The sequence below is a fragment of the Bos mutus genome, chromosome 8 (assembly GCF_027580195.1).
Source record: "Bos mutus isolate GX-2022 chromosome 8, NWIPB_WYAK_1.1, whole genome shotgun sequence".
Classification (NCBI taxonomy): Eukaryota; Metazoa; Chordata; class Mammalia; order Artiodactyla; family Bovidae; genus Bos; species Bos mutus.
This window is the reverse complement of record NC_091624.1, coordinates 87282173-87307457: the sequence shown is the minus strand read 5'-3', so window position 1 is coordinate 87307457 and position 25285 is coordinate 87282173. Positions and strand designations below refer to the sequence as shown.

At 36.3% G+C, this 25285-nt stretch overlaps 1 protein-coding gene and 1 pseudogene across 5 annotated transcripts in view; one reads left to right on the top strand and one right to left on the bottom strand.

Moving 5' to 3' along the window:
• DENND4C (DENN domain containing 4C) overlaps positions 1 to 25285 on the bottom strand; it is a 123377-nt gene that overhangs the window by 76742 nt on the left and 21350 nt on the right. For 3 of the 5 annotated variants that reach the window (XM_070375951.1, XM_070375948.1, XM_005902274.3), the window contains exons 2-6: positions 8205 to 8526; positions 6804 to 7056; positions 5774 to 5843; positions 3718 to 3887; positions 727 to 965 (exon numbers count right to left, since the gene is read on the bottom strand). In XM_070375951.1, the coding sequence (XP_070232052.1) occupies positions 727 to 965; positions 3718 to 3887; positions 5774 to 5843; positions 6804 to 7056; positions 8205 to 8509 (1037 nt within the window). In that variant the 5' untranslated portion in view covers positions 8510 to 8526. Of the gene's footprint in view, positions 1 to 726; positions 966 to 3717; positions 3888 to 5141; positions 5348 to 5773; positions 5844 to 6803; positions 7057 to 8204; positions 8527 to 17373; positions 17425 to 25285 lie in introns of those variants that run through there. The other 2 variants (XM_070375949.1, XM_070375950.1) reach the window with 2 other exon arrangements.
• On the top strand, positions 21096 to 21501 carry LOC102278547 (cytochrome c oxidase subunit 6B1 pseudogene; annotated as a pseudogene).

Genomic DNA, 25285 nt, shown 5'->3' with positions numbered 1-25285 from the left:
TCATGGATTTTACAGATCTTAAATATAATTTATCATCCCAGATTTGACAAAGCCATTTACCTAAAACTTAATAAACAAAAGTCAATGTGCCATTAGAAAAGATGTGACTTTAAAAAGACAGTGACTCCACATCTATTTTTCTGGCTCACAAAACATTTCCATGACAGAGAGATTTACAAATTGAAGGGAAAACATGTAGAGGTCAGTGAACACTAAAACCAAAACCTTACTTTAGTATCAAAGAAACTGAAAGTGAAGTCGCTCAGTCCTGTCCGACTCTTTTTGACCCCACGGACTGTAGCCTACCAGGCTCCTCCCATCCATGGGATTTTCCAGGCAAGAGTACTGGTACCTCACCCCTAACTTCTACATCCGTTTAGAGATTTTTTAACTTGAAATGGTCATTTGGGTTGGTTTGGGTATGTGTGCATCAACAGCTACTTTTCTCTTGGTTATTCGAGAATGAGCAGGAAGAACACACACAGTGCAACGTGTATGTTTCTTCCTTAGCTGAATTCTCACATTTTTATGTGATCATTCTCACCACCACTCCTCAGTTTTAAATTCGAAGTCAGGGATTCTGTGAAGAAGAGAGCAAGTAAAAAGTAGGATGATTGTGATTCTCCTTCCCTTTCAACTCTTTATGCTTAAAGTTAGGTAAACAATGAAATGTACATATATACATCCAATTTTTCCATCAGACACCCTTCAAATCATTATACATACTTCTCAATGGGAAGAGGATGTGGTCCAGACACAGAAAGTTTGTAGATAAACATGAGAAATTTTCTAAAAGCTTCAAAAAAAGGCCAGTGCGAGAGTAAACAAATGCATTTGTTCGAATTGATGGATTTAGAGACCATTTTTCTCTCCACAGGTGTCAACAGGCCCAGGTGCATAAGCTGTTTTTCTGTCAGAAGTTCTCGAGAGTAAGGCTCGTAAAACTGGATTGCAGCTCCATATACCTACAGAGTAAAAGAATTTCATGATAAAATTTGAGTGTTTTTTAAAACTTAATTTCTCTTTCTCTATTCCAAAAGAAATATTTGCTTAGAGTACATATGACAGATAAATGAAAAAAAAAAAATCTGAAGCACTGCTGATGGGAATATAAAATGGTTGCAGCTATGGTGGAAAACAGTTGGCAGCTCCTCCAAAAGTTAAACAATTACCATATGATTCACCTACGTATATACCCAAAACAATCGAAAGCAGGGACTCAAATATTTGTACACAGCATTATTCACAATAACCAAAAAAATGGAAACAACCCAAACGTCCACCAACAAATGAACAGATACACAAAATGTGGTACAGTCATCCTTCAGTATTCAAGGGTGGTTGATTCCAGAACCCCAGCGGACACCAAGATCCATGAATGCTCAAGTTCCTTATACAAAATGTATGAGTAGTACAATCAGCCCTCCAGATCCACAGGTTTGGCATCCATAGATACAGTGGGCTGACTGTATATACATTCATGAAAAGAAGGGAAGTGAAAAGCAAAGGGGAAAAGGAAAGATACACCAATTTGAATACAGTCATATACTCATATGTATTATTCATCCCTAACAAGGAATCAAATTCTGAAAAATATTGCAACATAGACAAACCTTGACAACATTATGCTAAGTGAAACAAGCCAGACACAGGAAGACAAATATTCTATGATTCCATTTACATACGCTACCTAGAATAGACAAACTGGTAGAGACAGATAGTAGAAAAGAGGGACATACGGTAGGATTAGAAGAAGCTTCTGTTTCAAGTGATGAAAAAGTTCTGAAAATGGATAAGTGATACTTTTATAAGTCTTGTAACTGAAAATAGATAAATGACACTTTAATAAATCTTCTAACACTCTATATATATGTGTGTAGGTATATACATGTGTATATATGCCATATTTATGTCTGTGTGAGTTATATCATATTTATCCTTTAATTTACAGATACAAACAACACTCTCGGATACAATTATTTCAAAGTCATCTCAAGGGTTTTTAACAAGCAATATGACAAAAGCATCTCAAAGAGGCTCTGTTGTTCTCTACTAGTCAAGGTATATTTGGTAATTCAAGTGTTTGAAGATCTTTAAAAATTCATTTATACTTACTGCTTTCAAAGTGAGAAACTATAAATGATTATTAAGCTAGAAAGTTAGCTTACTTGTAAGCAATCCAGTCAATGCAGTATTGGCCTTCATTCACTGAGTATTTTACTATGTTCCAGACACTGTGCTGGACACTTAACCTCATCTATCATCTTACAGTGGTTGAAAACATGACGGCTGCTCATGGACACAGATGCATTTTTGTTTGCTTCACAAAAGTCAGCCTCTGTCAGTTACACTTTTCAATAAAATTGTGTATTCTATCAAATATCCTATGAAAGGTTTCAATTTTTAAATTTCCACTGATCTGTAGTTTTATTTACTTTTTATTTCCTAATTGTTTTGCCATTTCTTTTTTATTTTAAATGATTATTCTTTGTCATTATTACTATTTACAACATGTTTTGAGTTTTTGGAACCTACAAATATACATGTGCTTTAGAGAATATATACATTCATTTCTCCTGGGATATGCTCGGGTGTGTAACTGTTGGGCCACAGAGTTCTCTCTTATCCTGTTGATAACGTAGAAGTTCTTTAAATATTCTGAATACAAGACCTTTGTGGAACACATACTGTATCACATTACTTTCTCCTTTTCCACCTTTTTTCCATTTTCACCTTCTTAATGGTACCTTTGAACGAACAGGTGTCCTTAACTTCAATAAGGTCCTATTATTCACCTTTTCTTTCATGGCTAGTGCTATGTCTCTCCTTTCTGGGGGCTTTTGTCTTTGGTATTCCATGGTTTTACTATAACATGAATAAGTGGTTCTACATATATATATATATATATATATTTTTTTTTTTTTTTTTTTTTTAAGATTCAGAGTACATCTTTCACCTGAAAACTCAATTTTTCATCAACCCTGGAAAACTCTCAATCAACCATTAGCTCTTAAAATGCTGCCTCTCCTCTTTCTAATCTCTCCTTCTGGATTATTAAGTATCTATTGGTCTTTTTGATTCTATTCTCTACACTTTAAAACTCTTTTTATGTTTTCCTGTGCCACGTTTGAGGTTAACTTATTTTCCACTTCATTAATTCTTCCTTCATGCATGACTTACCTGCTGTTTAAGCCACTGATTAAATTTTTAGTTTTAAGGATCATATTTTGCATTTCTAGACACTTCTTTTTCCAACTTGTCTACTCATTTTTCAAAATATCCTGTTCTTTCTTTAATGTGTTGAGCTTCTCTCTTAGGTGTTGAATATTTCCACTATATATTCAATTTATAAAATCTTTGATATTATCATTCTATCATTTCAATATCTTAAAGGTATAATCCAGGTCTGTGTCTTATTGATTCTTCCTATGATACCTATGTCTTCTATCTTTTATTAGAATCTCATCTTGAGTCCTGGGTTTTGGCTTTATCTCTCCAGAGACTTTATATTTGCTCCTAAGAACACTCAAGTGGTATTAGTATCTTGATTCCAATTTTCATGTTGACTTCTCACTTTGGGCATTCTAGTACAAAATTTAAATAAAAAATGTATTGTGTCTGAACAGGATCCTAACATTCAAATAAGACATCTCATATTAAACAGTCTGTGGATTAAAAACATGGGCAAAACTGGTTTAATAAAAGGAAAACATATACCTTTTCAGCAGAAGAACCTGTGAGAACAAAAGTTGAGAAAACTGGAAGTGGGTATTTGCTTTGAGGATCCCAACATTCAATAGTAGCTCCCATCGGAAGGCAGAAGAGAGGGACACATTCTGAGAGTGGAAATGACTCATAGTCCTCTTCTGGATATCTAAAAATTAAACCTTTTGGAGAAAGAAGATAATGATAATTTATTTATCCATTGATTCCTTATTTTATTTATTCTTTTTATTTTTCATTCTTTGGCTACACTGCACAACTTGTGGGATCTTAGTTCCCAGATCAGGGAATGAACCCAGGCCCACAGCAGTGCAAGTGCACAGTCCTAACCACTGGACTACCAGGCAACTCGACAATTTTTTTTTAAACTATTTAACTTTTAAATAGTTATTTTTAAATAGTTATTAATATGTAAAACATACTAATAGGATATTTTAATTGCAAATTTTATATGTGAAATATTTATGTGTGAAATTTCAAGATCAACTTTTCTCTTGCCATATCAGAAATGAGAATAACAAATTTAACATTTATTTTTACTCATGGACTTAGAGTTCATTAAAACACTAAAATGTATTAAATATACTAGTTAAAATTCTATTTAACAGAACCATTAATTTATTTTTCCTGCATACTTCCAACGTCTTAGAGAATGCAAGAAACATTCAGGGAAATTTACCAACTATAATAATAAACAACTCAGGGAAGGGACAGTATTGCCAAGGCAGCAGAAATTATCTTAGCCCCTAAACTTATTTTGAGAGAGCAGCAGTGTAAAATGAATGCAAGATGAAAAGTAAATGAGATAGAAACTCTTGCGACTAAGTATAAAGTATGAGAGATCAAGAAAGCAGGAGGAAAGGGGCACTCTGAGAAGCCTAACAAAGCCTCCTCAGAATTAAACAGCTACATGGTGTCTCTAATATCTCTAATATGCAGACACTTCTAGGTTAAACATTTGAAAATCAGTAGCTGAATTTTTAAGTCTAAATTCAGTCTCCAAAACTCATTATTCTAATATGTATGTCTTATATCAAATGCCTGAACAGTTTCACAAAACTTGTTTCTATAAGTTAATTCTGTAAGTTTAAGTGACACTAACACCTCAAAAAAAATTTTTTAAGGAAATCACATGTAATCAACACACTACAGCAATATCAACAGTATTACATTTTAAAGTGATACTGAAATTTATAACTGTCAGTTGCTGCCTTTATTTTCATATTATAAATTAAATGGTTTGATTCATTAATATGGATGTCTTTATGAGGACAATTAAGATTTCTCATATATGGATCTGCCTGACTTCTCTGAAGTAAAACCTTATTCCAAAAATTGTGCATGACAAAAAGTAATGACACTGCTTCTTTTCACCAAGAAGTATTCCAGTATCTCTTCTATTTACAGCTGGAGCATACCTGTATTTTCAGTTTTTATCCCACCATACCAGTGGGATGAAGAGGTCACACTTAAATCTTTACAGCCCTTGACACTTTACTGTGCAGTAAGAATGTGACGATAGATTTCTCAAACACTTCATGGCAGAAAAGGTTCTCAGGCCCTCCTCTCTTCCATATAGCTGATTCTTTGCAACAAGGGAAAAAGGAAGCAAGTCCACCTCTCATGGCAAGTAACATGTGGTTTCAAATCAGACACACAGAGATAAGAGAAGGAGATATATAAGAAGTAAAGATGCAGTCTGACACCTTTCTGATTATCAAAACATAAAAAGGTCAGAAAGTAAGCATTTTCCACTCAACTAGACTAACAGTTCGAATGTTTATTCCACAAACGCTTGTTTGGAATAAAATTTTCTGTTCAAATAACAGTGTATTTTTGTTGGTAAGGGGTAATATTAATATATCCTATAGTATGAATTTAAGAAAACTTATGTCTTTACATGCTAAAGTTATAATTAACTCAATTTATGAATAGATCAATTTCACAAACTGTATAAGGGAGCAAACACTGTCTCTTCTAACCAAATGTTAGTGTGTAACAATTCCTATAGTAATAGAAACCTTTTTTTTTTTTTTTCAAATTTACTTACCAGCTTTATATGCTATAGCATTAGAAGCAGGCACAGACTTCTTATAACACAGAAACACACTGGAACCCCACTGTAAAATATAAATTAGGTTTTAAAAAGACAAAAGTGTGAGTGAAAATCAATTGATTTTGTCAAATGTCTTCTAAAGATTTTGATTATTTCTTCAGGGAAGTCTATTTAAAACATGTTTATCAAACAGACTGTATAGTATACAATATAACAAAGCATGAAACTGAAAACACTAAAAAAAAAAAAGGAGTAGTAAAAAAACATTGCCACAAAAATTAAACTGATGTGAGGTTTGTTTCAAAAAGTTTAAAACTCTGTAATCATACAGAGGCTGCCTCTCTTTGAAAGAAAGAGCACAAAATGGAGTGGATGCTGAGCCCAATCTAGGGAAGACTGGGGCCACTAGATGCTATCAAGTCATTATCTCCAGAGTCAAACTGGTCTTGACTAAACAGCCTTGGGTGCATCGGTCAGCTCTGACTATATCATTTAGGCTTTCAGTTTGATTTAAAATATTTTTCAAAATAAACATAACTCAACATAAACACAACTCAGAATAAACGTAACTTTAGGGTCATCAAAAACTATAAATTCAATGCATATGTTGTATTTTTCTTTTTCACTACAACCCTTTTAAAATAAGCATGAAGACTACAATATCTAAGATAATTAAATAAACATAAGCAGTATCTCAACCCAGTCTCCCTGAAGTTGTCCTTGAAGACAACACTGAAACCCAAAAGCTAGTAAAATCTGTACATTAGTGTGATGTTTAGCACATACCAAGAAAAAAAAATCCCCTACTTTAAATATCTATTTTCTGGATGAAATTATTCTAAAACATCAGATCACTAATGATTTTTTAAGTTACAATGAACTATGAAAATTAGAAGGCTAAAATTTTTTTTTAAGTCATGAAAATATAAACTGAGAGTAAATAATAAGCCAAATGATAAACAGGAATCCAAAAAATTTTTCTTAATTTTCATATGAAATTTCGGAAATGAAACTTTATTCTTACCATTCCACAATTTAAGTTTTTATCAACTTTGCAGAAAGTATGGGGAGGGGTTTCTCCCTTACTGGTTACAATAACACAGATGTCAGTTACAGCCAAAGAATTCTGGGGCCGAATTAAAGGAGCCCTTCGATAAGTGATAAAGATTCTTTGTGAAGTAGTTGAACTATTGTTGACATTGGCACAGCGACCATAGGGTGTGGCTTGGATCACTTCGCATCCTGGAATAAGCCTTTCTTTCCCATCATATAAAACTCTGTATGGAAGGGAAGAAAAAAAACTGACATGTAAACTTATGTCAGGTTAACACTACTTTTTTCTCCTTGATAACAAAATACATTTTTCTTTTTGGTCTCCCCTGTTGTTTCCCAAAACTTAATTACAAACAAAAACTAAAATTATTACTTTGGGAATTATAAATCTCTTAGCTACTATGTTTTAACAGTTAGAACACAATTTCAAAAGTGTAAATAGGATCAAACAATTTCTTTGTTTGTTTTTTTATTGCTTATTATAAGAAACATGAAACAAAAAAGAGGCGCTACTCCAACCATCCTCAGGTCAATTCTTAGAAGTTTTATCTAATATTCAGATGTTTTCACAAAACTTACTTTCATAATTCTCCTCAAAATTTTCCCTTTAAAAATTCCTCAACTGAAACTATAAACACTGTTTAAAGAAATTACAGATGAGCTAATAAATAAAAAGGGCTTTCCCTGATGGCTCAGCAGTACAGAGCCTATAATGCAGGAAACACAAGGTTCAATCCCTGGGTTGGGATGAGCCCCAGGAGTAAGAAATGGCAACCCACTCTAGTACACCTGGGAAATACCGGGGACAGAGAAGCCTAGCAGGCTACAGTCCATGGGTTCACAAAGAATCGGACATGACTCAGCGATAATCAACAACAATAAATAAAACGTCATCTCATGGTCATGGATTAAGATGACTTAGTACTGGTTAGATATCAACTTTCTGCAAACAGATTTAAATGGTCAACATAATTATGATCTAAATCCTAGCTGCTGCTGCCTGCTTTTGTTAAATAAGTTCAGGGCTTCACAAACCCTCATCACATAACCTAACTAGCTCCTTAAAAATATACTTTCACTATAGCTTTTTGTTCTTTTATGTTTAATAAACTTACCTGATAAGTACAAACAAATGAAATCACATTTTAGGCTCTAATGCCTTCATTTCAATATTTTTTTGAAAGGAAATAATCTAATGACTCAGTTCAATGCAGAGAAATTCAGTAAGGATGGACAGAAGTACATATCTTACTACACTTGGTCTTGAAGTTAACAAATAATAACAGAACCATCAAGGATTTTAAATTTTCTATTCCTGTGCACCTTAAATAAATTGTATTCCCTTCACTACAGCAAAAGATAGTCACCATACCCAATGTCAGTAAGGGGTGGTTTCTCTCTCCCTCTCTTGTAACAGAGAAACAATTCTGGACTTTTCAGACTTCCATAGTTCAAGTTTGCCTGGAGACCTGATGGAGTGGCTTCAACACAGGTGTAACCTTCAGGTACTGTTTCCCCAGCTGATTTGTTAATAACTGCAATGTCTGTAATTGGAGCTTTAGGTCCAGTTGACTTAGTATCTAAACGATTTATTTCTTGATCCAGAAGAGTGGATGTATCAGTGAGACCTGCCACAACAAAGTAGTCCACCACTCTTGGCCCTTTGTTTTCTATCATGGCTGCTACTAGGTTTCCTGGAAGAGAGACAGAGAAAGAGAAAAAAAAAAATACATCGATTAAATGAAATGGCTTACCCTAACTCACTAAATTAAAATACTCCTGAGTTAATATTAACCAGCACACTTCCCAGTTGGATTTACAGTCAAACTGTAGTCACTCTGCAGAAGAAGCTTGTTATATAGCATTTAATCAGTTTTTACGTCCTACAAAGTAGAAGTTTACAGCACAAATTCATTTGTAAGACAACTATGATTCTATCATATGCCTAAGGCCCTGTTAAGGATAATCAAACTATCGGAAGTACGCCATGGTGCTTTCCTTTCAGCAAAATGCATACACACACACACATGAACAAAATGCATGCACACACAAATGAACAAAATGTACACAAACACACAAGAACAAAATGCATACCATTTTAAAAAATCATTCTAAGTTACAGAATTCCTAGAGCAAAACTTTACATTTAAACAAATGAACTGAGTTCATCATGAATTATTCAAGGTCTAACAGAAAAAAATAAAGATACTAGTAATAAATATAATTGGGCTTCCCTGGTGGCTCAGTGGTAAAGAACCTGCCTGCAACCCAAGAGACATGGGTTCAATCCCTGCGTGGGGAAGATTCCCTGGAAAAGTGAATGGCAACCCACTCCAGTGTTTTTGCCTAGAAAATCTCATGGATAGAGGAGCCATGAGGTCATAACGACTTGGACAGGACTTAGCAACTAAACAACAACAACAAAAAGCAATAAAAATAAACCAGTCTCTTAATCCAATCAGGAATATGCCCCTATAGGTAAAAAACTAAGTAAACACTGGGTAAACTAAGACTGTTTAAGTGTCAAAACTGAGTATGTTTAGGGGTCAAAACTAACTTATGTTTCAGTTCACTTCAGTCGCCCAGTCGTGTCCGACTCTTTGCGACCCCATGAATCGCAGCACACCAGGCCTCCCTGTCCATCACCAACTCCGGGAGTTCACTCAAACTCACGTCCATCGAGTCAGTGATGCCATCCAGCCATCTCATCCTCTGTCGTCCCCTTCTCCTCCTGCCCCTAATCCCTCCCAGCATCAGGGTCTTTTCCAATGAGTTAACTCTTTGCATGAGGTGGCCAAAGTATTGGAGTTTCAGCCTCAGCATCAGTCCTTCCAATCAGCACTCAGGACTGATCTCCTTTAGGATGGACTGGTTGGATCTCCTTGCAGTCCAAGGGACTCTCAAGAGTCTTCTCCAACAACACAATTCAAAAGCATCAATTCTTTAGCACTCAGCTTTCTTCACAGTCCAACTCTCACATCCATACATGACCACAGGAAAAACCATAGCCTTGACTAGACGGACCTTTGTTGGCAAAGTAATGTCTCTGCTTTTCAATATGCTATCTAGGTTGGTCATAACTTTCCTTCCAAGGAGTAAGCGTCTTTTAATTTCATGGCTGCAGTCACCATCTGCAGTGATTTTGGAGCCCCAAAAATAAAGTGTGACACTGTTTCCCCATCTATTTGCCATGAAGTGATGGGACCAGGTGCCATGATCTTAGTTTTCTGAATGTTGAGCTTTAAGCCAACTTCTTTACTCTCCTCTTTCACTTTCATCAAGAGGCTTTTTAGTTCCTCTTCACTTTATGCCATAAGGGTGGTGTCATCTGCACATCTGAGGTTATTAGGGGTCATTAACTATTTCATATATAAATACCAGAGACAGCATAAAAAAAATAACCAAAGAAGACAAATTTATATAAAATACATATTAAAAGACACTTAGGTAATACATGGTAGAAATCTAGAGAATATGAATGCTGAGTCAAGATTTCTATTATCTTTAAACTCAGCAACACTAAAAATAAAGTATCTGAGATCTTAAATATTTCTATGGATTTCATGTGCTTCTTAAAAATACTTTGTTAAGGTATAATTTACATACAATAAAATGTACATATTTAAAGTGTACAATTTGCTAAGTTTTCACAAATGTATACACCCATGAAACCATATCACAATCAAGATAGAGAACACATTTATCAACATCCAAAATACTCCTGTACCCCTTAATCACCCCTCCCTCCCCAGGCAATGAGTGACCTGCTTTGTGTCATTATAGATTAGTTTCTAGAATCGATATACATCAAACCACTCAGTGTATTCTTTTTTGGTCTGGCTTCTTTCACGCATTTATGTAATTATTCTGAGATTCGTCCACATTACTGTTTATATCAACAGTTCATTCCTTTTTATTGCTGAGTAGTATTCCTCTGGCAGGCTACAGTCTGTGGGGTCAAAAAGAGTCGGACACGACTTAGCAACTAAAACAATTAACAACAATTCCATGTCTGAATATACCACAAGATGTTTATCCATTCACCTACATTAATAAACATACGGGCTATTTTCAGCTTGGAGCTATTATTTATATAAAGAAAGCTAACATGAAAACCCATGTACAAGCCTAACAGACATACGCTTTCATTTATCTTAGTCAAATTCTAAGATGGAATGAATGGATCACCTGGGAGGTATATGCAATTCTAAACAGTGCCAAATCGTTTTCTAGAATGACTATATCATTTTACATTCCTATCACAGTATTTGAGAGTTCCAGTCATTCCACATCCTTTCCAACAGTCTAGAAGGTCAGTCTTTTTAATTTAGACTACATTCTATTATGCCTGTAGGGATACTTAGCTATAAATGTAATTTGCATCTTTCTAATAACTGGTGATGTTTACCACCTTTTCATGTGCTTATTCTCCATCTATATATTACCCTTTTCATGTATTATTGGATTCTACTTGCTAAAATTTTGTTTGAAATTTTACATTTGTTAATGAGGGATACCAGTCTATAGTTCTTTTTTCCCCCCCTTATACTGTCTTTAACTGATTTTGATATCAAGGTAATGTGATAGTACTGATGTTGAAGCTGAAACTCCAACAATTTGGCCACCTGATGCAAAGAGCTGACTCTTTTGAAAAGAGCCTGATGCTGGGAAATATTAGGGCAGGGGGAGAAGGGGACAACAGAGGATGAGATGGTTGGATGGCATCACCGACTCAATGGACATGAGTTTGGGTAAACTCCAGCAGTTGGTGATGGACAGGGAGGCCTGGTGAGCTGAAGTCCATGGGGTCGCAAAGAGTCGGACACGACTGAGCGACTGAACTGAACTGAATGTGATAATCTCACAGAATGACTTGGGAAAACTTTCTCCTTCAGTTTTCAAGAATTTGTATAGAATTGTTGTTAATTTTTTCCATCATCCAGGTCTAGAGTTTACTTTGAGAGTATACTGTAAACTCTAAATTCATTTCTTTTAACATGTAGGACAATTCAGGTTACCTATTTCTTCTTGAGTAAACTTTCATAGTTTGTGGTTTCATAGTTTGTACCAGTCTTAGTCCATTTAGGCTGCTATACCAGAATATCATAGATTGGGTGACTTATAAGTAACAAAAATTTATTTCTTGAAGATGGAAATTCAAGATCACTGGCAGATTCAGTGTCTAGTAATGGCTGGCTTCCTAAGTCACCAAAGGCTGTCTTTTCACTGTAACCTCTCAGGGTGGAAAGGAGCAAAGGATCTTCCTGGAGTCTCTTTGAGAAAGACACTAAAACCACTGATGAGGGTTGCATCTACATGACCAAAACACGTTCCAAAGCCCTACTTCCATATACTATCACATTGGGGGTTACATTTTAACATAATAATTGGGGGGACTTCCCAGTGGTCCAGTGGTTAAGAATTTGCCTTCCAATGCAGGGGACGCAGGTTCAATTCCTCGTCTGGGAACTAAGATCCCATGAGCTGCAGGATAGCGGAGCAACGAAACTGTCAGGCCGCAAGCAAGACCCAATGCAGCCAAAAATTAAAATAAATAAATGAATAAATGAAGAATTGGGAGAGGGCATATGGCCAGGAATTTGTCCATTTCATCTAAGTTGTGTAATTTACTTGTATAAAGTTTTTCATAATATCCCCTTATTCTTTTAGTATCTGTAGAATATGTAGTGATGCCACATTTCTCATTTTTGACAGTCATATTTCTCATTTATGATATCAATCAAGTCTGTGCCTTCTTTTTATCCTGGTCAGTCTGGCTAGAAAATTGTCAATTTTATTTTTCTTCTCTAAGAACCAGCTTTCAGTTTCACTGGTTCTTCTCTTTCTTGCTTGTCTATTTCATTGATTTCTATTTTGAACTTTATAACTTTCTTTCCTCTGTTTATGTAGACTTTAATTTGCTCTATTTCTAGTTTCTTAAGGTCAGAGCTGAGGTCACTGAGATCTTTCTTTTCTAATGTATGAATTCAGAGCTAAAATGTTCCTCTTCCAATATTGTCTTTGTGGCATCTCACAAACTCAGTTATGTCTTCTTCTTATTCAGTTCAACATATTTTTAAATTTCTCTTTCTCATTTTCTTTGACCAATGGGCTACATACAGTATGCTTTTCAGTTTCCAAATTTTGTACCTGGAAATTTTCCAAGAATCTTTCGGTTATTGATTTCTAACTTAAATATACTATGCTTGGAGGATATACTACATATGACTTGCAGTCTTTTATTTTTATTGAGATTAGTTTTACAGCTAAGAATATAGTCTCTTTGATAAATACAATGTACATTTTTGTGGAATGTATGTTCTATTTTTGCTGGAGAGAGGCCAAGAAGGTTATTAGTGTTATTCAAATCTATATATCCTTCCTAATTTTCTGCCTACTTGTTTAATTATTAACACAGTGTTACTGAAATCTGACTATAATTATACATCTATTGATGTCTCTCCTTTTAGTTCTATCAGTTTTTGCTTCATGTAATTTAAAGCTCTGCAGAGATAACTATCTAGAATTACTATGTCCTTTTGATGAACTGACCCCTTTCTCATTATGAAATGATATGCTTTATCTCTGGCAAAAATTAGTCTCTATTAACAAAAACTTTTGAAAAGTATTAAAATATTTATTAAAACTTAGATATACAGTTAAATTAGACTTCATTTTCCAACTATAGCCAAGATACCCTTTCAGAATCAATTTCATTTCACCTTACTATTTAGAATGGCATACATTTTAATAAATAAATATTCATAATATCAATAAAATATTCAGTTCAGTTCAGTCGCTCAGTCATGTCGAACTCTATGCAACCCCATGAAATCGCAGCATGCCAGGCCTCCCTGTCCATCACCAACTCCTGGAGTTTACTCAAACTCATGTCCAGTGAGTCAGTGATGCCATCCAGCCATCTCATCCTCTGTCGTCCCCTACTCCTCCTGCCCCCAATCCCTCCCAGCACCAGGGTATTTTCCAATGAGTCAACTCTTCGCATGAGGTGGCCAAAGTACTGGAGTTTCAGCTTTAGCATCAGTCCTTTCAATGAACACCCAGGACTGATCTACTTTAGGATGGACTGGTTAGATTTACAAGGCTAAATATAGCTTACAAAATTCCTGTCACTGAAATAAAAAGATTTTTTAAATGTTCAAAAATATCTGTATTCCCTGGTATTCCAAACCACAGAGAATGAAAAATGAACATTGTTTAAACCACAATGAAACTAAAGTATTATCAAAGTTATCTGCTACAATTAAGGCCTTAGTGATTCCATATAAAAAGTATTATCAACATCAGTTACGCTGGCTGAATCATGGAATTACAAAATCAAAAAGTAACTCGTTTCAGATAAAGTCTGCTTCTTTTTAAGAAAATAAAGCAATATAATTCCCCACTGTTGCACCTGCAACTGACAGTTTTGTAAGGAAGAAGGGATATAAAGAAAGGCTGAAAACAGAAATGCTTTAAAGGAGTCATGGAAGATATGAGCTGCCAGAACTAGAGAGAGAACACAGGCAGCCACTACTGGTCAAAGTCATCTAACTACTGCTAAACGGACTTGGTAAACCAGAACTTCCTTCTTGTCTTTTCAAGAGAAAACAGAAATAATTCAGATTCCGCCCCCCATCACCACACGCCTCCAATATTCCAGGGCAGAGCTCTTGTGACCAAACCATGTGTCATCTACCTCCCATGCCAAGTGTGAGTGCCTGGGCTGTAGAGAGCCCAGATAGTTCCTTTCCAACTGTACCCTGACTGCACATAGTTGAGCACTGGAATAATACAAATTTTTATTTAAATCACCAAGTTTTAATGTCAGCCACTATACTATAAATATAGTATTTATACTATACTATTTGTATAGTATAAATACTATACAAATAAAATGCAGGCTATATTCCCTCTAAAGATTAAATATCTATAAAAGAACAATTTCTAAATTTCATTTTAAATTCTGACCTGGTTAGACACCCAACTTCTTAATGAAATTTATGTGAGCCAGTGAACCTAACTGTATATCAAACTGATAATGTAATCACATAGAAGAGAATGAAAAAGGAGAACTAATCCAAGTAAGTTTTGGACAATTTAACATGAAGAACTGAAAATAAATCTTAACCTTTACTTAGAAGGCTTGTTTTTTTAATACTGGTATATTTGTAGCAATTCTGAAATTATTCAATATGTACTCTACGATTGCATAATTGTTGGAAGCCAGAGTTTTTGCTATGAGAAAAGGGAAATATAACTAAGGGATGGGATAAGACAAGTAAGAATCTCTATTGAGAATGGAATTAAGAGGTATCAGTACAAAGTCACAATTTAAAATATATATACACCGAAGCAGAAATCTTTTATTAATGTAAAAATTAGTCAAATTAAAATAAAATTTGGATTTCAATTAACAACGATGTAACGATATTGATGTCTTAGTTTTGAAAAATGTACAGTGGTAATACAATATGTCAGCCATAGAGTACTATGTACAATGTACTCCAGTACTCTTGCCTGGAAAATCTCACGGACGGAGGAGCCTGGTAGGCTGCAGTCCATGGGGTCGCCAAGAGTCGGACGCGACTGAGCGACTTCACTTTCACTTTTCACTTTCATGCATTGGAGAAGGAAACAGCGGCCCACTCCAGTGTTCTTGCCTGGAGAATCCCAGGGACGGGGGAGCCTGGTGGGCTGCCGTCTATGGGGTCGCACAGAGTCGGACACCACTGAAGTGACTTAGCAGCAGCAATAGCACAGGAACTCTCTGTGCTATTTTTTCAACCTTTCTATAAACCTAAAATAATTCAAAAATAAAAATTTTTCAATACATGTGTGTGAACATTTATTGATTACAAAAAATGGTAACAGTCCAAATGTCCATTAACTGATAAAGAGATAAATAAAATGTAGTATATTCATACAATGAACTATTGTTCAGCAATAAAAAGAAATTAAGTACTAATACATGCCACAACATGGATGAACCCTGAAAACATGCTAAGTGGAAGAAGTCAGTCACAAAAGACCGATAGTTAGATTCCACTTATATGATGCAGCACAGGCAAATCGATAGAAAAAGTGGTTGGCTGCTCGGCCTGAGGGTGAGGGGAAATAGGGAATGACTGATAATGGGTAGGGGGTTTCTTTGAGGTAATAAAAATGTTCTAAAATTGTTTGTGGTGATAGCATTAAAAATCAGTAAATTATATATTTTAAACCAATGAACTGTGTGGTGTATAAATTACAGCTCAATAAAACTATAAAATACGTATGTGTGAGTCAGTGTATCTCCTCCTCCTCTCTGCTATTAAAAAAAACAAACGCAGAAGCTGTGTCACTCCACCAGCAACAAACAAGCCCAGCACCTAAATCTTTGTTTCTTTAAGACACTTCCAGTCAAGAGATACTAGAGCTCCTTGGGGAAATGGCCAATTCCAAGGCAGGAATTGTTATTTAAAAAAAAAAAAAAAGCAATTTAAAAAAATTGTATTTAAAAAAAAAACATAACACAGGATATACCTAGAACATTTATACAATGGAGGAAAAGAGCACTGCTCAAACACTAATGGGGATTCTATCAAAAGGGGACTGAAACTGCTTGAAGAGTCTCCCACTGGCCAATCTGGGAACAAATTTAGCATCAAAATGAGTGACAGTAATGGACTAACAAAACACTGACTTTAGTCCACACTGCTGATATTATAAAATAAATGAATAAAAGTGAAAGCAGCAAAGGAAGACTCTTCAAAACAGAATACAACGTAATAAACACATAAGAAATGATTAAAAGCCATTTTACAAGCATCACAGTATTCAGATTCAAGTAAGAATCACCAAATGGATGCTCAAACGATTGGATAAAAAGTGGTCAAGATGGCAGAATAGAAAGACCTTGAGTTTACCTCCTCCCAAGTGAAGTTAAAGTGAAAGTTGCAGAGTCATGTCCAACTCTTTAGGACCCCATGGATACACAGTCCATGGAATTCTCCAGGCCAGAATACTGGAGTGGGTGGCTGTTCCCTTCTCCAAGGGATCTTGCCAACCCAGGGATCGAACCCTGGTTTCCTGCATTGCAGGCGTATTCTTTACCAGCTGAACCACCAAGGGAGCCCACCTCCTCCCAAGGGCACACCAAAATTACAACTGTTTACAGAGTAACATTGGTAAGATCTGAAAACTAGCAGAAAAGATGTTCTACAACTGAAAACACAAAGTAACAAAGAAACAAATAAGAGGGGTAGAGACAGGATATGGTAGAGAACCACACCTCCAGGTGGGAACCACAAACAGGATAATTACAAATGCAGAAGTAACTCCCCAAGGTGCCCCACATCAGGCTCCCTAGCCCAGAGACTGTAACCAGGAAGATGAGCTCCTACAATGTTTGGCTGTGAGGGCCAGTGGGGCTTACTTTCAGGAAAGTCAAAGGACTCTAGGAAATAAAGACTCAACTCTTAAAAGGGTACACTCAAAATCTCATACACTGAGAACCAGAGCATAAGCAGTAATTTGAAAGAAACCTGGGTTAGACCCACCTGCTAATCTTGGAGAATCTCCGGAACAGCAGGAGGCAACTGGAGCTTACCCTGTGGACACACACAGACAGATACTGGCAGCAACCATTTTGGGAGCTCATACACCATGAACACACTGGGGCTGGCAAATGTCATTTTGGAATCTTCTAACTTATTTTTATTAGCACTGGGACCTGTCCCAGCGCACCAGTCTGTCAGTGCCAGTACTGGGACACCTCAAGCCGTGCGGCTACCCAGGCCCTACCAACCTGTGGCCCAGCTGGCTTAAGACAGCCACCCCATCTGCCTCAGGACCCAGCTACTTTCACCAAGGGCTCAAGACCCAGTATTTTTACAAGAAATGCTAAAGAGACTTCTCTAATGTGGAAAATAAAAGGTTACTAGAAAAATAAATGTTACAAAAGGAAAAATCTCATTGATAAAGGCAAATATAAAGGTAGCAAATCAACTACTTACAAAGCTAGTAGGAAGATTAAAAGACCAATGTAGTAAAATCATCTACATCTGCAGTAAGTTGTTTAGGGATACAGAAAACAAAAAAATATATGATGTCAAGAAGAAATTAAAATATAGCAATCAAAAATCTATGATAATGTAGGAAAAGCAGTTCTAAGAAGGAAGCTTACAGAGACACAAACCTACCTCAGAAAACAAGAAAAATCTCAAGTAAATAACCTAAACTTATAGCTAAAGGAATCAGGAAAAAAAAGAAAAATAAATAAAGGAAGAAGAGCAATCAAACCCAAAGTTAGTAGAAGAAAAGAAATTATAAAGATCAGAGAAGAAATTAAATAGAGGCTATAAAACAAAACAAAACAAAACAGAAAAGATCAGTGAAACTAAGAACTGATTCTTTGAAAAGATAACCAGTACTGATAAACATTTAGCCAGACACATCATGAAAAAAAAGGGCCCAAATAATATTGAAAATGAAAGGAAGACGTTACAACCCACACCACAGAAAAAAAAATTATCATGAGAGATTACTATGAAAAATCATATGACAATAAAATGGACAACCTAGAAGAAATGGACAAATTCACCTTCTCAAACTATTTCAAGGAACTGCAGAACAACAAGCACTTCCAAACTCGTTCTACGAGGCCAGAATCACCCCACACCAAAACCAGAAAGTATCACACACACACACACAAATACAGGCCAGCCAATATCATTGTAAATACAGATGTAAAAATCCTCAACAAAATATTAGCAAACCAAATTCAATAATGCATTAAATGGATCATACATCATAATCAAGTGGGATTTATTCCTGAGATACAAGGATGGTTCAAGATACACAATCAACATAATACACCACATTAACAAATCATACTCAATAGTGAAAAGCTGAAAGCATTTCCTCTAAGATCAGGAAAAAGACAAGGATATCCACTTCTTAACCATTTTTATTAAACATAGTATTGAAAGTTCCAGCCATAGGAAATCAGAGAAACAGAAGGGGAATCCAATTTGGAAAGGAAGAAATAAAATTCACTGTTTGCAGAAGACATGATACTATACATAGAAAATCCTAAAGAGGGAATTCCCTGGTGGTCCAGTGTTTAGAACTCCACCCTTTCATGGCTGAGGACATGGGTTCAATAGTTTCCCTGGTTGGGGAATTAAGATCCCACAAGCCACACAGTGTGGCTAAAAGAGAAAAAAAAACAAAGGGACGGGGTGGGGGTCGGGGGGACACTTCCCTGGTTGCTCAGTGGTAAAGAATTCACCCGCCAGTGCAGGAGTCATGGGTTCAATTCCTGGTCCAGAGAGATCCCACATGCCATGGGACAACTAAACTCATTTGCCACAACTATTAAGCCTGTGGTCTAGAATCCAGGAATGACAACTACTGAGCCCACATGCAGCAATTACTGAGGCCCAAGCACCCTAGAATCCTTGCTCTGCAACAAGAGAAGCCACTGCAATGAGAAGCCCACACACTGCAATGAAGAGTAGCCCCCACTCTCCACAACTAGAGAAAAGCCCACAAAGCAACAAAGACCTAGCACAGCCATATAAAAAAGCAATGAGAACTCATCAATGAATTTGGCAAAACTGCAGAATACAAAATGAATATACAGAAATTGCTGCATTTCTATACATTAACAACTAACGATCAGAAAGAGAAATTAAGAACATATTTACAGTTGCATCAAAAACAAATATCTAGGAATAAATCCAACTAAGGAAATGTAAGATCTGTATTTGGAAAACTGATGAAAGAAACTGAAGACAAAACAAACAGATGGAAAGATATACCATGCTCATGGACTAGATGAACTAATGTACTATCCAAGGCAATCTAGGGATTCATCTAGTCTCTATCAAAATATCAACGGCAAATTTCACAGAACTAGAACAAGTAATTCTAAAATTTGTATGCAAACACAAAAAAATCCAAATAGCCAAAACAATCTTGAGAAAGGAGGACAAAGCTAAAGGTACCACGTGAGCTGATTTCAAACTACACTACAAAGCTAGTGATGAAAACAGTATGGCACCGGCACAAACACAGATATATAGATCAATAAAATAGAATGAAGTGTGCCAAAACTAATCCATTTTTATGGGCAATTAATCAACGACAAAGGAGTCAAGAATATACAGTGGAGAAAACACAGCCTCTTCAATAAACGGCGTTAGGAAACTAGAAAGTTACATGCAAAAGAAACAAACTCAACTACTTTCTCACAGCATGTACAAAAGTAAGTTTGAAATGCATTAAAGACAAATATAAAACCTGAAACCATAAAACTTCTAGAATAAAATATAGGCAGTACACTATTTAACAACAGTCTTGGTAATATTGTTTTAGATATATCTCCTCAGGCAAGGAAACAAAATAAACAATTGGGACTGCATCAAACCAAAAAGCTTTTGCATAGGAAACAATCAAGAAGACAAAAAGACCAGCTATTTAATGGGAAACTGGTATGGAAAACAATATGGAGATTTCTCAAAAAATTAAAAATAAAACTATCATAACAATCCAGCAATTCTACTCCTGGGTATTTATTGGAAGAAAACAAAAGCACTGATTCAAATAGATAGATATGAATTTCCCTGGTGGTCTAGTGGTTAAGAATTCTCCTGCCAATGCAGCAGACATGGGTTCAATCCTTGGTCTGAGAAAATTCCACACGCCACAGGGCAACTGAGCCTGTGCACTGACTGCAACCAAGACTCAAAACAGCCAAATATATAAATTTTAAAAAAGAATGGCAATAGGTATCACAAAGCAGCAAAACATATATGCTTAATGCATTTCAGTCTCATTCACAGTCTAGTTAATGATAGCTTATAAAAAATTCTATTAAGTTCATTTGACTACTAAATACACAGTGGAAATAATAACAAATTAAAAGGAAGAGAAGTAAACACACTATCAGATCAAAAAATTAAAGCTGTCAAGGAGTGAGGGAAATGGTTTATGAAACAGAAGATGACCTAAAGGCATAGTTAATTAGATCCCAAATTGTAAGAGTTCCACACACCTCATATACATCTACAGGGTATCACAGTTTTACAAATGCTCTACAGCACTTATAATCCTGTCATCTACTTATAATGGAAAGGTTAACTTACATTCTTTTCTCACTTTTATCTATTTACTAAATACTAAAATCATATATACTAAAATTCCATATAATCCTTAAAAAAAGAAATCTAACTTCTATTTTGTTTTATTAGCCAACTTCCAAGCTAGTACCACCCACAGTTAATTCTAACAGTTCTGCATGTTTTTTGATCTGGTAGATAAACTCCCTCTTCACCTTTTTTAAAAACTTTTCTGTTTTAAAAACTTGACTGGCGTCTTTGGTGAGGATCACATAGTGGCTTCAGGGGTATCTTTAGGAGCCAGCACTATGGCAGAAAACATCAAAATAAAAATCAAAAACTACCAGCCTGCTCCTTTTAACAGCCGCTTCTCCAGCCAGAACCAGACCAGGAACTGCTGGCAGAACTGGACTTCCACAGCTATGAGAAGGCAATGTCTGCTACAGGGGGTGATGTCCCCATGTGTGAATGATATCAGTGTGTGTACAGTCCCTCCACCCTATATCCCAGCTATCAGCCTGGGATGATCGCCAGGCAGAAGGCACGTTTCCTGGGAAGATCTGAACTGGCTCCTCCTCACCTCTTCTGTCCTCCCCCCTTCTCAGGGCAATGAAGGGGCACCTGGGGTGATCCCCACCCTGGGATCTTGAATCATGGCTTAACTAAGAATAAATACTCACTGGAAAAGTGAAAAAAATTCCAGGTTTATTCATCCAAGCTTCTCAAGTTTTGGGAGGAAGAAAGTAGAGACCTTTGTTAGGAACAGGTCTAAAACTCAGATTTAAGGAAAACAAGCATCCTTACATTAAGTTCTCCAGTCAAGTGAGTATGGTATGGCTTTCCTTTTTATTCAGCTCTTTTTTGTTCCTGTTAAGCCTGTAAGTAAAGTCTCATGATTTTCTCCATCCATGTCCTCCAGATTGTTTGTTAAGATTATTCATAATTATTTTACAGTTTTGTGGCTAACGGGAAGGAGCTTTTATGTTTGCCAAACAATCACTGCTGGTATATTAACAACCTATGATTGAGTCTCAGTCCTTGTTCTAAATGAGGGGAATTAAAGCAATGAAAATACAAAAGACCACATCTTTATGGCACTTATACTACAGTTGGAAAATATTCAGTAAACAAGTATAGACTTATAAATAATTTCAGAAAGCAAACATGCTATGAATAAAAAATAAAGCAAAATAGAATAAGAAAATTATATTGAAGTGCTTATATGAAGTGCTTATATTGAAGTGCTTTTTACAGTACAATCAAGGAAGATCTCTTTGAAGAAATAAGGAAGTAAAATCTGAGCAGAGGTTGAAGTAACAGGAAAGAGTAAATCATATGATGATAGAAAACACTGCAAGGAAAAAGAAATAAAAAATAAAAGCCTGAGGGCAGGTCAATACCTTGATCTTTGAGGAACAGCAAGAAGGAGATGGCTCTGGAACTTAGGGAGTACTGAAAGAGGAGGTCAGTGAAAGGGAAATCATAAAGCACCTTTCAAGTTAAGTAAAGTCTTTAGATTTTACTCTAAGTGTGCTGGGAAGCGACTAGCAGCCTCCAGATAAGGGTGATGTGCTATTATTTATGTCTTTTAAAAAAATCACAGCAGCTGCTGTACACAGAGAATAGAGCAGAAGCAGGGAAAGCAGTTAGAAGGTAACTTCAGCAGTCCAGAAAGAGATAATAATGACTTACATTATGGAAAGGAATGATGAGATATGGCAGGATTTGAGATACAGTTTAAAGGTAAAACTGCTACTGATAAACTGGAGGTAAGAAGCAAAACAGAGACTAAGGACAACCAGTCTGTGGCCTAACTGAGTGGGTGAATGGTTGATGCCATATACTGAGAGTCTGAAAAAAGAGTAAGTTTGAGTAAATAAACCCAAATTCTGTATCAGACAAGTTAAGTTTCAGATGCCTACTAAAACATACAAAGAGAGAAGGCAGTCCAACACAGTGTGGAGTTTGATAAAAATATCAAGGCTACAGTCAGCAGTGAACTGATGATACTAACAATCACAATATTAAGTATGATATCTATATTGATGTAGAAAAGGTACAAAGCCTAAGCCTAGGGCATTCCAACTTTTGAGGTAAGGGAAGAGAAGCTAGAAAACACAACTGACTGAGAAGGAACTGCCATAAATCAGAAAAGAATCAGGATGATATGGCACCCAGAAAACCAAGTGAGATTATTCCAAAAACAGTGACTGATCAACCATGTCAAATGTTGATGAGAGGCAGAGTAGCTTTAAGACTGAGAACACTGACTAAAGCGGGTTTAGTTGATGAAGACGGAGAAGAGTCAGCCTCAAGCAAGTTGGAGAGAAAATGCAAAGAAAGAAAATAGGGACAATACGACCAAGTTTTTTCAACAAATTTTGCTATAAATGAAACAAAAAGGGGTGTGTGTATCTGTGACAGAGATCTGAGATGTTACAGCCTGTTTATATGCTTGCAAATATGATTCAGAAGGAAAGAAGGATGATGCAAGGGAGACAAAAGATAACAGCAGAAGCTAAATCCTTAAATAGGTGAGGAGACGCATCACAGATGAAGGATGCAGTAGAGAGAGAAAAGTAAAGGAAGAAAAGAGATTAAGCATTCTGTTTAGTAATGAGAGCAGAAGCATGAGTGACTCCGTGGCGCTGATGGCATTTTCGGCCGTAAGTTTAAAGAGGCACAGCGCTGTTGTTTGTTTTCTCTAGTCACACTCTGCTGCTCAGGTTTAAGGGAACACAAGGTTTGCAAAGAACTGTGTTTTATCGGTGCTGAAGTTTTACCCTAATTACAGTGAAGGAAGCAAGAAACAAGAGATGGTAACTTGACCTCACAAAATAGTACAGAACATTAGTAGGCATTAACTTTCCTATTTTTTCAATGAATCAATGTAACTGGGTAAGGAAAGAAGTTACTGTATCAGGGGGATGAGGGACAGTGAAAAAGTGGTGTGAACAATGGCCTGGTGGTCTGGATAGAATTCAAGAAACATCAAAGTGAAGTCGCTCAGTCGTGTCGACTCTGCGACCCCATGGACTAGTGTAGTCTGCCAGGCTCCTTCGTCCATGGGATTTTCCAGGTAAGAAAACTGGAATGGGTTGCCATTTCCTTCTCCAAAGAAATATCAAAACAGGGTATTAAAGTACAAGCTAGCGAAAGAGAAACAGAAGTCAGAATTAGATGCTGAAAATATTTTAAGTTATACACCATGATGATAAAGTCTAGGGCAATGGTTCTCTATTCTAACTATACACTGGAGTCTGCTGCTGCTGCTGCTAAGTCACTTCAGTCGTGTCCGACTCTGTGCGACCCCATAGACAGCAGCCCACCAGGCTCCTCCATGGGATTTTCCAGGCAAGAGTATTGGAGTGGGGTGCCTTCGCTGGAGTCTGCTAGAATACTTAAAAAAAAAAAAAAAATCAGACCAAGGAAATAAGAATTTCTGAGGGTGGCACACTCCCATCAAAAATTTTTAAGATGCCCAGTTAACCATAATATACAGTCAGAACTGAGAACCAATAACTTTGGGTGTCATCATGGAAATGGGTAGTTGAGGCAAACTAGAAAAGAAACTTGCAATCTGCAGATTCAAGAACTTCAAATGAAGTCAGTCATCTTCTATTATTCTCAAAATAAATAAAAGCATGAGCTATACTCTAAATATTTTACGTGCATTACCTCATTTCATACTCCTAAAAACCCAACAAGGTGTAACTAGTATTATCCTCTTTTGATGAAGAAGAATGGAAGAGAATGAAATATACAAAATGAAAAGTCCTAGGTTGCACATGAAGTAGTATAGTACTATTTGAAGGTAAACTACTGAAAGCTAAAGATGCATGTAATAAATTTTAAGCCAACTACTTAAAAAAAACCAGGATGTATAGTTAATAAATCAATGTCGTGATAAATGAAATAGACTCAATCCAAAAAGAAACAAATAACAGGACATTAAAAACAGATAGCAAGAGGAGGAGCCAAGATGGCGGAGGAGTAGGACAGGGAGAACACCTTCTCCCCCACAAATTCATCAAAAGAGCATTTAAACGTCGAGTAAATTCCACAAAACAACTTCTGAATGCCGGCAGAGGACATCAGGCACCCAGAAAAGCAATCCAACTCTTCGAAAGGAGCGCGACTGAACAAAGAGAAGAAATACAGCTCCACCCATCAGAACACTGACACAAGCTTCCCTAACCAGGAAACCTTGACAAGCCACCTGTACAAACCCACACACAGCGAGGAAAAGCCACAATAAAGAGAACTCCACAAACTGCCAGAATACAGAAAGGACACCCCAAACTCAGCAATTTAAACAAGATGAAGAGACAGAGGAATAGCCAGCAGA